General features: G+C 41.8%; 1 protein-coding gene across 3 annotated transcripts in view; it reads right to left on the reverse strand.

Annotated features, from left to right (window-relative positions):
* LOC127578883 (peroxidasin-like) overlaps positions 1–15,379 on the reverse strand; it is a 171,155-nt gene that overhangs the window by 18,090 nt on the left and 137,686 nt on the right. For all 3 annotated transcript variants that reach the window (XM_052031415.1, XM_052031416.1, XM_052031417.1), the window contains one exon: positions 2,095–2,218. In XM_052031415.1, the coding sequence (XP_051887375.1) occupies positions 2,095–2,218 (124 nt within the window). The remainder of the gene's footprint in view (positions 1–2,094; positions 2,219–15,379) is intronic.

Here is a 15,379-nt window from a genome sequence, read left to right on the forward strand (position 1 = left end):
GAATGTACAAAATAAAGCATCAATATTAGGGCACAGCAGTCACTAATCAAATTGCATTGCCCTTTTACAATATAAATATCAAGTAATTATTCACTTCAATGCAGTTAAGCATGCATATACATGCAAAATGGGTGTGTAACTGGTAAACTAATTTCAATTTAAAAAGTGTGAGATGGCACATTTTGGCAGAATGAATAAGGAGGCTACGTACTTCTTGGAAAATAAGAGACCAAATGGGGTGGAGTAACAAAGAAGGGGTAGAGACAGCCCTAGGTTATTAAGTTATCAACAAAGCACTAGGGATCACTTCTGAAGGGATAGAATTTGAAAGCTTGGGAATACTCTGCAAACTTAAGCGTGCCATGTATTTCTAAGCTCCATATCAAAGTGTGACTTAAAGGCACAGGGGAAAGCACTTAAAAGATTTAGAAGGATGATACCAGAACTGAGACAGAGAATAAATATGAGGAAAAATTGAAGCAGTTGTTTTGGATAAAATAATTTTGTCAGATTCTGTCATGCTCTGAGCCAGTCACAGACACAAATCCAAGCATATTAGTATCAAAACTTTTCTTTACAGATCATAAAAATTGGTAGAAGAACAACATCACTCAAGCTTTACATTTCGTATACATAATAAAAGCTAACTGCATTTTAAGGTTTACTTAGAATTAGAAATTGGAAAAACTGAGGAGCATAAGAGGTGTAATTCTCAATTTTGTTTCACAAATTATTCACTGAATTTAAAAAATGGCAGTATCTTTCAGCCAAATCAGAACCAAAGAAATATTTAGTCAGATCCTACAGGATGAGTAACATAGACAGCCTCAAGCATATCTACAGTATGAAAATCTCCACAGAATGACACATTTGCAAAATACATAAGGGGACAAAATAACAAGTAGTCTTTTTGACTAAAAGAAGGACCCATAAATACTGCAGATCTGTTAGTCCCTGAAAAAGAGAGAAAAAAATGCAAGTCCCTTTTGTCAGAACTGCAAGTTACTTGAAGGGGAGGGAAAGAACAGGAGCAGGTCACGTATATGAATGGCTTCTCTGCAAAGTGAGAACTTTATAAAGCATTTTTTCAAAGTAATGAAAACCAAGTGATAATGGTTTTCACGAAGCAATGAAAATGTTTAAACCAACTCTGGCCAGCTTGCTGACATCGATCCACGTGATCTGTACAACAAATTACAATAATTACTCTGAAAATGTTCATTATGCAATGCATCTTAAAGTAAGTTTGGAAATAAGATGGGAAATTCATGAAATTCCACAAACCCAATTGAGAACTTTACTAGGGAAACTTGAAGAGAAATTAAAATATTGCACACCAATTTTCCACACCTCAGATATTTTGGATTGGCAAAGTGCCTTGTTGTCCCATGGGTTTGCAAACATCACCATCACAATATGTCAGGATAAGTTGAGGAAAGCCAAAAAAAAAGTTATGGTAGGTTGTGGACATGAGAAGAAAGAGATAAGGAAAAGAAAGAATTTAAATATCAGAGGTATTCATGGCAGAGGCATCTAACCACATAGCAGATAAATCTAAAACTAGAGGGCATCAGTTTGGGGTAAGGGGCAAGAGATTTAGTGGGGAACTGGGGATCTAAGGAAGAACTTCACCCAGAGGATGATTGAAATCTGGAGCATAACGTCTGAGGGGGTATTGGAGGCAGATACTCTGACAACATTTAAGAAGAATCCAGAAGAGCACTTGAATCAGCAGTACATTACAGGGTATAGACTAAGTGCTGGTAAATGGGATTAGTACAGATAGGAACTTGATGGTTAGCATGGAGGACCTGTTTCTATCCTGTGTGACTTTATGATTCTAAATATAACTCAATATAAATGGAAAAGAACCAATAGCAGAGCTAAGAATAAAAAATGGATATTATTTGAACGAGCACAGTTTCACACTTCCAACGAGAAAGGGCTTATTTACCCTTTCTCATTGGTATGAGCATCAAAGCACACCAGTTATAATTCTCTTCCAGAAAAGGTTTGCTCTGATCTTGCTTTAAAAGAAAACAAGGTCAATTTTAGTTCGTTTCTGTAGAACTGGGGAATGTACATTTCATTTACCTCTCACTTTGTTTAGTCACCCGTTTTTGATGTGCATCTTTGGCTTCTGGGAAACTATATTCTTCTGAACGTTTGCTGTGGAACCTTTGTGAGAGAGTATTGAACTGTCCACGATTTGCACAGTCTAGACAAACAAAAATATTTCACCGCATTACTATCAGTATCTAACAATTCCAATTCTAAGGACGACTTTACTCTTCATTCTCATAAGAATGAAATCCTTTCAATGTACTCATTAAAAAATGGAGTTCAATTAATCCTACTCAGACTGCATTTTCCTTATTATGGCTAAGTGATGCGAAGAGTTGTTAGCAAACTTGTATAGATCGGTTTTTGCACTGCTCCAATTAATTCACAAGGAAGTAATTTCTTCGATTGTAAGTATTTTTCCATACTGTCCATCTTCTCCTTCCATCCACTCAGGCTAGACTCTGAATCTTGTAAACTGGAACAGAATGAACTGCTATCGTGCATCAGTGAAGAGGGGCAAATTTCTTTCCAAATTTAAAATATTCTATGAAGTTACATGTAGCTAAGATTCATGACTTAGGATATGAAGATTGAGCAAATACCAACCACATGTTACTGCTTAATTGAAATTGGTTTATTATTGTTCATTATACAGTGCATTGAGGTAGTACAAGGTAAAACAATACAGAATGCAGAATAAAGTGTTACAGCTACAGAGAAAGTGCAGTGCAGGTAGACAATAAGGTGCAAAGTCATAACAAGGTAGATTGTGAGGTCAAGAGTCCATTTTATCAAACTAGGAAACTATTCAATAGTCTTATAACAGCGAGATAGAATCTAGAACGTGCTTTCAGGCTTTTGTATCTTCTGCCCGATGGGAGAGGGGAGAAGAGAGAAAGTTCGGGGTGGGTGGGGTTTTTGATTATGCTGGCTGCTTTACTGAGTCAGCGAGAAGTATAAACAGAGTCCTGGTTTTTGTGATGTGCTGAGCTGTGTCCACAACTCTCTGCAGTTTCTTGCGGTCACAGGCAGAGTTGTTGCCATACCAAGCCGCAATGCAACCAGATAAGATGCTTTCTATGGTGCATCTATAAAAATTGGTGAGTGTCAAAGGGGACATGCCAAATTTCTTTAGCCTCCTGAGGAAGTAGAGGCACTGGTGAGCTTCCTTGGCTGTGGCGTCTACGTAGTTGGACCAGGACAAGCTATTGGTGATGTTCACTCAGAGGAACTTGAAACTCTCAATCCTCTCAACCTCAGCACCGTTGATGTAGATAGGAGCATGTGCACTGCCCCCTTCCTGAAGTCAATGACCAACTCTTATGATTTGCTGACATTGAGGGAAAGGTCGTTTTCATGACACCATGTCACTAAGCTATCTCCTTCCTGAACTCTGACACATCATTATTTGAGATACAGCCAACTATGGTGGTGTCATCTGTAAACTTGTAGATGGAGTTAGAGCAGAATCTGAGTGTATAGAGAGTAGAGTAGGGGGCTGAGGATACAGCCTTGTGGAGCACCAGTGTCGAGAATAATTGTAGCGGAGGTGTTGCTGCCTATCCTCACTGATTGCGGTCTGTTGGTTAGAAAGTCAAGGATCCAGTTGCAAAGGGAGCTGTAGAGTCCCAGGCCTCAGAGTTTGGTGGTGAGTTGGCTGGGTTACAGTATTGAAGGCAGAGCTGTAGTCAATAAACAATAGTCTAATGTAGGTATCTATACAGTCCAGATGCTCCAGAGATGAGTGTAGGGCCAGGGAGATGGCATTTGCTGTAGACCTGTTTTGGCAAATTGCAGTGGATCAAGGTTTTCTGGGAGGCTGGGGTTAATGCGTGCCATGACCAGCCTCTCGAAGCACTTCATGATGGTGGACGTCAGAGCCACCGGGCGGTAGTCATTATGGCATGTTACCTTGTTTTTCTTCAGTACCGGGATGATAGTGGTCTTCTTAAAGCAGGTGGGAATCTCAGATTGAAGCAGGGAGAGGTTAAAAATGTCTGCAAATACTCCTGCCAGCTGATCTGCACAGGATCTAAGGACACGGCCATGGACACCATCCAGGCCAGATGCTTTCTGTGGGTTCACTCTCCGGAAGACTGATCTTATGTCCTCAACGGTAACTATGGGTTCAGGTGCATTGGAGGCTGTTGGGGTGGGTGGTGACATTCCAATCCCCTTCTGTTCAAATAGTGCATAGCATGCATTAAGTTCATCAGGAAGGGATGTGCTGTTGTCAACGATGCTGTTTGACTTTGTCTTGTAGCCCGATATAGCATGTAGGCCCTGCCACAACGGACAGCTGGTCTGGGACTCTATTTTGGACGGGTATTGTCTCTTGGCATCTCTGATAGCTTAGGGGAAGTTGGATCTCGGTTTCTTGTAAAGGTCAGGGTCACGTGATTTGAATGCTGCAGTCCTAGACTTCAGTACGGAATGGATCTCCTGGTTCATCCATGGTTTCTGGTTTGGGAACATCTGGATTATCCTCTTTGGTACACAGTCCTCAACACACTTGCTGATAAAGTCCATGATGGAGGTGTTTAATTCATTTTCATTATTTAAAGCATGACTTATATTTATTCTTTTTCCTTTGCAGTACCAAAAACAACCTGCAGTCACACAGGTTTTAATTAACATTAAAAAAGCTTCTGAGAAATGAAAATCAAAAAACTGCAGATGATGATAATTTGAAATAAGAAAAGGAAATACAGGAAATACTTAGCAAGTCAGGCAGCATCCATGGAAAGAGAATTAAAGTTTCAGGCCGAAATCATTTCATCACATCTGCTTATGAGGGATTTTGACCTGAAAAGGGGTCAACTATGATGGTGTCATCTGTAAACTTGTAGATGGAGTTAGAGCAGAATCTGGCCACACAGTCATAAGTGTATTCTCTTTCAATAAATGTTGTTTGAACTGCTGAGTGTTTCCAGCATTTTCTAATTTATTTCAGAGAACTTTATGGACTTATAAGAAGATTGCCAGGGCTGGGAAACATGAGCTATCCAAAGAAATTGGATAGGCCAAAGTTTTCTTCTTTACAGCCACGGAGGCCAAAGGGTGATTTAATTGAGTTATATAAAGTTATGAGGAGCCAAGATAAAATATATGAGGAGGACATAATTCCCTTAGCAGTGTGGTCAGAAAAAAAACAGGGGGCAGAGATTTAAAATAATCGGTAGAAGGAATAGAGGGGAGTTGAGGAAATATTTTTCCACTAAGAGGTGGGTAGAGTTTTGGAATTCACAGTGTGAAAGGGTGGTACATTCTCGGAAACAATGCTCCCTGTACTTGGATGTATACTTGAAGAGCCATATTCTCCTGAGCTACCAAACAAGTCCCGGAAGGTGGCATTGGGCTGGGTAGCTCTTTTCGGCCAACATGGGCATGATGGCAAGATGGGCGCTTTCTGTGCTAACAATTTTCTTCAATCCTTTTTCTATAAAATTATCATGATATTTGCACAGCCATGGTCAGAGGTGGGTTTTAAGATGGTCCTCAAGGAGGCATTAGAATGTGAGAAAAGTTTACAAAAAGAATTCCAGATTATGGGGGCCAAGGCAACAGGGAGAAGGAATTCAGGCAGAGTCAGAGGAATGGACAGCTCAGGGTTCTAAACATCAGAAATAACTGACTGAAGAAAAGGGAGAGGACGTGAAATTATTGAAGCATAGGAGCCAGTACGGGTAAGCAAGGATGGGCATGATGGGTGAGTGGATGTAGCATGATAGGATAGTGATGGCAGAGTTTTGGATGTGCTGAAAATTAGGTGCAAAGTAGCAAGATGGCTGGACAAATATTGGAATGGACAAACTGGAAACTGAAGGGTCAAGAATGAGGATTTCGGCAGTAGATGGTCCGATGTGGTAGTTGAAGACAATGTTAGGTGGGTGAAAATAACAGGTAATTGAGATGGAGATGATGTCTAACCAGGTGCTCAGTTTAGATGCAAAGCTTGGAAGCAATCTGTTCCAGCCTGGTGACCAGAGGAAAGGCATGAGTGAGGAGGGTAAGGATTTTGTATTACCGTTCAATCAAGGATGGATGTCAGACAAGTAGTTAGACAATAAAGGCTTATAGTGGTCGAAAATGACATGTATGTGCAAGATAACCTCCTGCCTGCTGGTGACATTATCAAGAGGCAGCATATAAATGTGGAAATGACCAGTGGTAGATGGATCTTCGGGAAATTTCGAAGGTATGGATTTGGGGGATGATGTGGATGTTCTTGTGAAGGTTGAATAGCTAAATGAGGAAACAAATGTGAGCATTTAGTTGAGGCAGGCTGTGGAAGAGACACATTCGAGGCTGATAGTCTAGACTAAGATGTCAGAGATTGTGGACAGACCGAGGAGGAAAAATAAAACACACACAAATGGTGTTATTAGTGACTTCAGTCAAGATGGACACAATGCTGTCCCTTTGTACAGGTTTGAACAAGGGAATTATGGGAAAGACCGACCAACTGACTTGCAAAGTGACAGCGCGGGGTTTTGTTGTAATGGTGGTGACACTGAAAACAACTTCGCAATTTCTGTGCATGCATTATTTAACGTGGCAATCCCACACTTGCTACTGGTGATTAGCAACTCTCCAATGACGTTATTTTGCAAATGAGGAAAATTTCCAATATAGTTACAGACTGTTTTGCTCTAAAATATCCTGAAATTGAGTATTTGTTATAGGAGATCTGCAAATATTGAGAATTCATTTTGTCCATGAGATCCACCTCCCACATTCTTGACTATATTTCTACTCAGCTTATGATCCCAGCCATGACAGCTGATCATGTTAATGGTCCCCTTCTCCTTGTGCACCATTCCCCTACCCATTAAATGAGCCCCTCCTCAATCCCTCTCCCTCACCACCCTGTGTTCTTGAGAACTATTGCTCCCACCTCCAAACTACCTTCACTTTCCAAATTCCTTTAATGTGCTGTCACCTTTCAAATGCATGCTCACTTTCCTGCAACTTCATTTTTGAAACTTAAATCAGGTTCCTTCTTTTGGTGCAGTCAGCCCTTGCTAAAGTTACAAATGAGATCTTATTTGTCAGTGATGCGGACAAAATAATGCCTGCTATTATTCTAGATCTGCCTGCAGGCTTTCACACAGCTGCTCACATCATCCCCTCTAATCCCACTTGTCCATCATCCAAATGGGTGGGGCTACTCTTATATTTTTCTTGTTTTATCTCTGCACTGCTTTCTCCGGAGTCTTTTGGTGGCGCTACATGGAGTTGGATGTATCTAGTTTTATCTCTGCAGTCACAGCCACAAGTCACCTACAAGGCTTTTCTTCCTGTTCCTGTGCTGTTACCTCTAGGGTCCTCCATGGATATATCCTCAGGAATCTCTAGTGATAGAAGAACAAGAGCCGGAAGAGAAACCATTCCTCAGCTCCAATCTTCCCCTTGATGACATCACTGAAAACTCCCAGCACCACACCACAACCGCCTTTCTTGATTGCTGCACTAGCTCTTAGCTTACTCCGAGATTCAGCCTTGGATGAGCAGGACTAAATGCTGGCAACAGTGTCTACTGTCACTATCATTGTCAGATACTGAACAATACCATTTGCAACCAAGACACCTGTTTTGACTATGTGGAACTTTTGATCATATGATTCGCTGCATCAAGACTGCTTCCTTCCATGATGTTGCCCTTGGCTCAATTCACCTGCTGAAACTCTCATCCATGTCTTTGTAAGCTCTGGACATGGCTATTTTAAAGACTGCCTGGTGGGACTCCCATTTTACACCCTCCATAGATTTAAAGTCATTCAAATTCTATTGCTTCTATAGTAAACTACACAATCTCTTTCACATCACCCATGTTTTGCCAACCACCTTGATTTACAATCCCGATCCTTGTATTTGTGTCTTTGTCCAAACCCTATCTCTATTATTTAGAACCCTCCAAGATTTCCCTGCTCCTCCAATTCTGGCTTCTTGGGCATCCCAAATTTAGTTGTCATGCCAATGGAGGTCATAATCAACTGTTCATGCCCTAAGAACTGGCATTCACTCTTTGAACTTTGCCTCTCCACTCATCATCCTTATCGAAGACACCCCTTCAAACCTACCTCTTTGATCAGATGTTTGTTAATTTGTCTAAAAGGCTTGGTATCAAATTTTGCTTGATAGCACACCAGTGAAGACCTTACAGACCTTTGGCTAATTGCTATATAGTTACAAGTTGTATGTTGCTAACAAAATAATTAGTGTTTGTTCTAAGGGACACATTTAATTTATTGGAAAGCTAGGAAAAACAGAACATGGTACCAAAGTTACAGATTTCTCACTTCATATGTGGACACTAACTCTGAGGCCCAATTGACTCCAATGTGTCATTTGACAAGCAACTTCTCGAAATGTATTTTTTAAAACATTGCTTCTTCAAATTTATCTATGTTCATGTCTATTTTTGTTTGTACCACTAGATGGAAGCAAATATGTTGCAGAGCAGTGCTTAGCCCACGTGCCAATTAGCTTCCATCCACAAAGCCAGAAAACAGCTGATACTTTGTCCAAAATCACGTGTTTATTTGAATCTGGGAATTGTAGCTTGACACAATGTTTTAATTTAAAACATGTCAAGCCAATACTTATTCAATAGTGTAATCAAGTAAAACTCGAACATTCCTTCAAGTTATTCTATTAAAGTTATAAATATTTCTTAGTAGTGTGGCACTGTCAGCACTGAGGCTGTACATAAAGGAAAACCTTATTCACAAAAACACGAGCTGCTGCTTTATACAGTTGCAGAGATGGGAAAAGTTCACAGCTCAGAAGGGGACGGATTGTGCTTTCTAATAGGTATTATATAAATAATCATAACGTTTTAACCAATGCAAGGTATTATGCATACAATCATTTACTGTAGTCAGAAGCCACAGTATGAGTAGAATTTATGCACATTAGGAACACGAAAACAATACTGGGCATTATTTTATATTTCTCAGATCGAGAATGAGTTTTAAATGGAAATTATTCTGTGAATCAGATCCAATATCCTGTATTATTTTTCTAAACATGGAAAAATGTACTTTGCTTCTGTATTTCAGATGCTTAAATAAACTGAACCTATAACAATAAGCTCAGTGATATAAGATGTCATATTTCACTATTATATGATTTTATGCCACATGCTGTCAATATAAATTTGGCTTGAAATTCCCAGCAGGCACCAAAACTCCTTTGCTTCCGTTTGATTTCTAATACTCCAGCAGGATGGCATTAGTCGGTAATCAGACACTTGAGAGATGTTGAGAGGTTCCTATTTCCCAGAAATCAGTACATTAATTACCAACAGATGCTTAGAAATTGAATCGCGTAGCACTGCTTTTTCAGTGCTATCCAATATTGATTTTTCCCAAAGTAAATTGCAATAGTGATCATTTCCAGGTAAAATTGTACCAGTCACAAAATTGGATGGGTACTCTGATTGCAACCTGCATTAGCTTGTCCAATGGTTTCCCAAAGTCAGGTGCATACCTAATGATCTCAATTATTTGAAACCTGCACTTCTACCACTACCAACATAAACTAGAGCTCCTAGCTCTCGAAAACAATATCTGTTGAACAAACACAGGACAACAGGAACAAATACATTGTATTCTCCATCAAGCACAGCCCAGCGTGTCACAGACACCAGCCTCCCCTCCTTGGACTCTTGTCTTTACCTCTCACTACCTTGGTGAAGCAGCCAGCATAATCAAAGACCCCACTCACCCGGGTGATTCTCTCTTCTCTCCTCTCCCATCAGGCAGAAGATACAGGAGCCTGAGGGCACATACCACCATGCTCAAGGACAGATTCTATCCCACTGCGATAACGCTATTGAACAGTTCCCTTATACGATGAGATGGACTCTGACCTCAAAATCTACCTTGTTGTGACTTTGCACCTTATTGTCTACCTGCACTGCACTTCCTCTGTAGCTGTGTACACTTTACTCTGTACTGTTATTATTTTTACCTGTACTAACTCAATGCACTCTGTACTAACTCAATGTAACTATATTGTGTAATGAATTGACCTTTACGATCAGGATGCAAGACAAGTTTTTCACTGTACCTCGGTACAAGTGACAATAATAAACCAATACCAATACATTGCTGACATTTGGCTGCTTCACAAGGCAGCTCCAGAACTAATGGCAGATTATTTAAAGTACCTCCTACAGTCCTTATTGTGGTCACACTAGGGAGTACATGTTCAACGATCATACCTCTTTATTACAGAAAGCTTCAGATTAGGCAGTACATAATCAAATGGTGCAGAGAGCTCTCTGTGGTATGCTGCACACTGCATGACCTGGCAACAGGACACAGCAGCTGGTGCAAGAGGTAAAGCAGTCAAGAGACCCAGGGCTGAGGTCCTGGAAGTTCTTACAGAGACCAGCTCGAGCAGGAGTACCAAGAGAAGGGTGGCAGCTTCACTGAGGACTTTCCTATATAACATCTGCACACTAAGTGAAGAAATGATATAATGCCCAGATGGACAATTCAGGATTCCCTTATTAAGGGGCTCACATCTTGAATAGCCTGCACATTTATTAAGTTTTCCTGAAAAACAAATGACCCCCTCCACACTCCAATCACCACCTCTGCACACCAATAAACAAATGAAGAAGTCAGATGAAGCATAATATTTTCTTTCACACTGCTCTGCATGTCCATCTGTACTGCTTGCAACAGATCAAGAAATTAATCCCTGCTCCTAAAACTTAAATGTTTTGTATTAACCTTTCGTATTTCCTGATGAGTGGCTTCTTGCTTAATGTACTCTGACCTTTGTCTAAAATGCACTCAGAGAATAACAATGGTCAAAACCTTTCACACTGTGGTCTGCAATGAAGATGGACAATGATCATTGTTCAGCTTGGCATGCAACGGGAGATTCATTGAAGGATATTTCAAGCCAATGAAGTTCACACTCATTGAACAATGAGAAATCTCTTGTGGACTCTGGAGGTTCAATTTAAATCATTCCAAAATACATAATGAGGAAGAACTGACAAAGTGTCAGGCAGAAGGAAGACCACACTTTACACCTTTTTATTGTGAACAGAGTGACCACTGTACCGTCATGCTATCCTGCTCAAGGAATCACTTCTAACACTCTCTCATGTACTACTGTCACTTCTAATCCTGAGAATAAGTGAAATCTCAGAGAGAATGGGAGCATTGAGTAGTTGTTTCAATTCACTGCATAACCGTAATATTCTTTAGCCTCTTGCACTAATCTTCATGTTCCTCCCTCAGAGACTGCCATCGGAAGAGCAGACCAAGCAGGGGAGAAGAATTTTCAGAGAGGAATCAACTTTACTTTGCAGAATTAAATGGCCGTTATGGCATTAGTCAAATTAAGTTCACACTACGCTGCAGTGAGGTAACCTATTTCACCTGAAAAGCATCCTTCAGTGGGGTGACATTGAAGGATGGCCTCAAGGCACTTGACATGAAATGCAAGATATTAGCAGTCTTACTAAGACACAAGAAATTCTGCAGATGCTGGAATCTGGAGCAACACACAAAAAGTGCTGGAGGAACTCAGCAGGTCAGGCAGCATCCACGGAGGGAAATAAACAGTCGACGTTTCGGGCCGAGACCCTTCATCAGGACTGGAAGGGAAAAGAGCAGAAGCCAGAATAAGAAGGTGGGGGGAGAGGGAGGAGTGGGGCATCACAGGATATTCGCTAATGCCAACAGTTGCCAGGCCACTGAGACTTATGTCTACACATTGAAAGATGTTACATATTTGAACACAGACCGTGTATTAAAATCATTCATAACAAAGTGAAATCAAGTGATACATGCATGGAAACGTATGACTTACATCATTCAAATTAAACAGTGTTACCTTTTGATCGCCTTGTGGGTAGGTTTTGATGAGCTCGTGCTCCTTTGCAGTGTACCCTCTGTGACTTCAGTCTGCTGGAAGACTGCTTCTTTCCCCTCTGAGCCTACACAGGTATCTGTGCTGACCCATGAGAAGCTCTTGCCTTAGATGAGCCAGTCTGAGACGACTGCCCAGGACCAACTGAAGGAGCGGTTGGGGATGGCTGGTGGTGGGGCATGGATGACTGTGCAAATTGCTGACCTTTTGAGTGGGAAGAGTGACCCTGCGCAACAAATGGACGAAAGGACTGGGTGGACAATGTTGCAATAATCTTCAGACATTCAGACTGCTGCAGCATTGTTTCAACCTCCAGACCCAGGCTGAGTGGCTAACAGATCCTGAATTTTTGTCCAATCTCTCCTGCGTTAACCTTTGCCCTCACAGTCACTCTCTGAGCAGTAAGAGGAATCTGAGGAAGACTCTGCCCATGACGCAGCGGTGTGTGAATGGTGTGGAGGGTGGCAGGCAGGAGACAACTGCCTCTGCTCCTGCAGAAGAGTGATGAGTTTACACATGCCAATCTCTGCAACACCTCTCTATTCATGGTCATCTGTTAGCTGCAGACGTGTAGCTTCTCCTTGCTCCAGAATTGTAAGCTGCTCATGGATTGCATCCCTGTGCCCGTTACAAGCAGCAATATGTCCACGAATGGTACCTCGGTGCTCAATGAGGACAGCAATCTGCCCCCTGGTGGCACATCACGGTCTTCAGAAACTTCAATCTGTTCCCATGGTGGCAGTGAGGAGACTATAACCTTGATCAGTGTGAGACAGCATAGAAACAGAAAGACATTGGGTTACATCATTTGTGCTTCCTTGACAACGGTCATCTTCATCAGTCAGTGAGACGTGATGAGGTTGTGGCTGAGTCCTTGCAAAGGTGTTTGCACTGCCTTCAGAAGAAAGGTCCTGGCTCTGCAACACCTCCCTTCATAGCATCAGATGGATTGCTCCATGCTCCTGCATTTGGCCAGGCAGGCTACATGACAACCCACTAGTCATCTTGTTGTGGATGCACATCATTCTTGTTATGAAAGTATCCCAATTGCAGTCTTTATCTCGATGCTCTGCAGCTACACAGATGTCAGGTCCCTGGGCTGGATGTCCTACACCTCAGGCCAGAATGCAGCCTATTGGCACCTGGTGCCTCACCCTCAACATGAGTGCCTCTAATTTGCTGATCTCTCACGCTGCCCAACTCTGAAATGGTGATGTGAAGGGGGCAGGTGCAATAGTATATTGTATTCATCATCACCCTTCTCCTTTTCTGTATTTTGTAGCATTGTGGAGAGATACAGCATGGAAACAGGCCCTTCAGCCCACCGAGTCTGAGCCAAACATCTACCACCCATTTGCGTTAAAGCTACACTAATCCCATTTTTATTGTCCCCACATTCCAGTCAACACCTCCCAGATTCTACCACTCACCCTAAAGTGGAAAATTAACCTACCAACCAGCACGTCTTTGGGATGAGAGAGGAAACTGGAGCACAGCAAACCCCATGTTGTCACAGGGAGAAAGTGCACTTCACACAGACAGCACCTGAGGTCAGGATTGAACCCGGATCTCTAGCACTGTGAGGCAGTGGCTCCACTGGTGGTGCTACTGTGCCATTCTATTGCTCTATTTACTCCTGCTAATCAGGACGCTGAGGTTCTATTGAGGAAGAAAAGTAGGGTCTCTCCTCATGCTCCGCAAAGACAGAACTAAAGTGAGTTCTATCTACAAGCTGTGGCTAAAACACCTTTATGGTGATGTAGCATCACACTGTATGATAAAGGTGTATACTCTTGTTCATTACAGAAGGGTAATCACAATGAAGCTTCACTATTGAGCATACGTGGGAGAATCAGGTTAGCCTCTTTGCAAGAAGTGGTTTGTACCTTGGTGCACTCTGCCCATGAGGAGAAGAATGATCTCTTCCAGCCTGCAGAGGCACTGCACTCATTATGGCTGTGCTTCCCTGTGGCTTCATCCCTATTTCTCATGGCTGTAGCCTGAATGGAGGAAATGAGGGACACTGAATTACCTTTCCATTGTCATATATTTGGAGCTTTGACTTCTGTAAGGCAGACTGAGGGGGTAAAGCATCAATGGTAGGAGGAGGGGTATGTGAGGGTGAAGCAAGTCTGGTGAATTACAACCTGCGTGCGTGCGTGCGTGTGTGTGTGTTTCTGAATTAGTATGTCTACATGAGAGAGAAATATTTTTAGTGGTCTGCCACTCACCTTGACATTTCTTGTGAGATCATGAAATTTCATTTGATACAGCTCCATTGTGCAGGGATTTTCATTTCTGGGGGAGAAAACAAGTCCACACCACCTGTCAGGCTCTTCTTATAGTGGCCTTGCCAGGTCTCCCGAAGTCCTGGTGTGCAGGACCTTCTTCCTGAAAGTATCTCACTGATCAGCTCTTCAATATCTTTTGTGTAAATAATGTGAGTTCTCTCCCTCTCTTCCATGGCAACCACAGTGTGTTGCTGTTGTCTGGCTGCAGTGGATAGTGTGTCTTTAAGTACTGAGACCCCTTACTGATTGCCTTGTTGGAAAGTTGCAGTAGGCTGGTCTCATTGGGAACAGCACTGGTCACATTTTTGTGGTTCTCATTAGGTGGAAAATGTGTTAATGCTGCTGCACACTTGTTTATGACAAATTTCACGCGTTTTTGAATGCGATGCTGGGTTTTTTGTTGCTATTGCCACATGAAACAATGTCTTAGTGTAACAAAAACAAAGAGCAATCTAATTTCTAGACAATGCCTTAAAGCATACACAGAATCATGCAATGGTTCCTGAAAAGGAGGAGGCATTTGGCGCATTGTGTCCATGCCGTCCCTCTACCAGAACGACTCAATAGTTCCGATCTTGGCTTTCTCTCTACTGCCTTGCAAATTTTTCTTCACTATATTTATCCAATTCCCACTTAAAGGCCATGATAGAAACTCCCTCCACTGTCAAGTCCTTGACCATTCCACAAAGGGAAAAGCCTCCTGCTACCCACTTTGTTGAGACTCATCTTTTTATATACTTCTATCAAATTCCCCCTCATCCTTTTCAAGAAAACAGTGGAAGCCTCTCTATTCTATCCTTGTAGCTGAGGTCTCTCATCCCAAGAACATTCTGGTAAATTTTTTCCAGACCATTTCTAATGCCTTCATTGTCCTTCCTACAATTTGGTGACCAGAATTAAACACTGAAAGGAAATTTATATAATTACTGTGCTCAGTCACCTCTTCATTGACTCAAGCTATTAAGGAGGTTTACATGTAAACAATCTCAACTGTTCAAACTGAGACTGATAGATTATGAAGGAATATGGTGGAGCAGTGCTTAAATGGAGTTGCCAACTGAATGCAGGGATGATCTACATGAAGGGCTCAATGGTCTACCCTTGATCATGTGTTCCTGTGGTTT

Source organism: Pristis pectinata, chromosome 16 (genome assembly GCF_009764475.1).
Source record: "Pristis pectinata isolate sPriPec2 chromosome 16, sPriPec2.1.pri, whole genome shotgun sequence".
NCBI lineage: Eukaryota > Metazoa > Chordata > Chondrichthyes > Rhinopristiformes > Pristidae > Pristis > Pristis pectinata.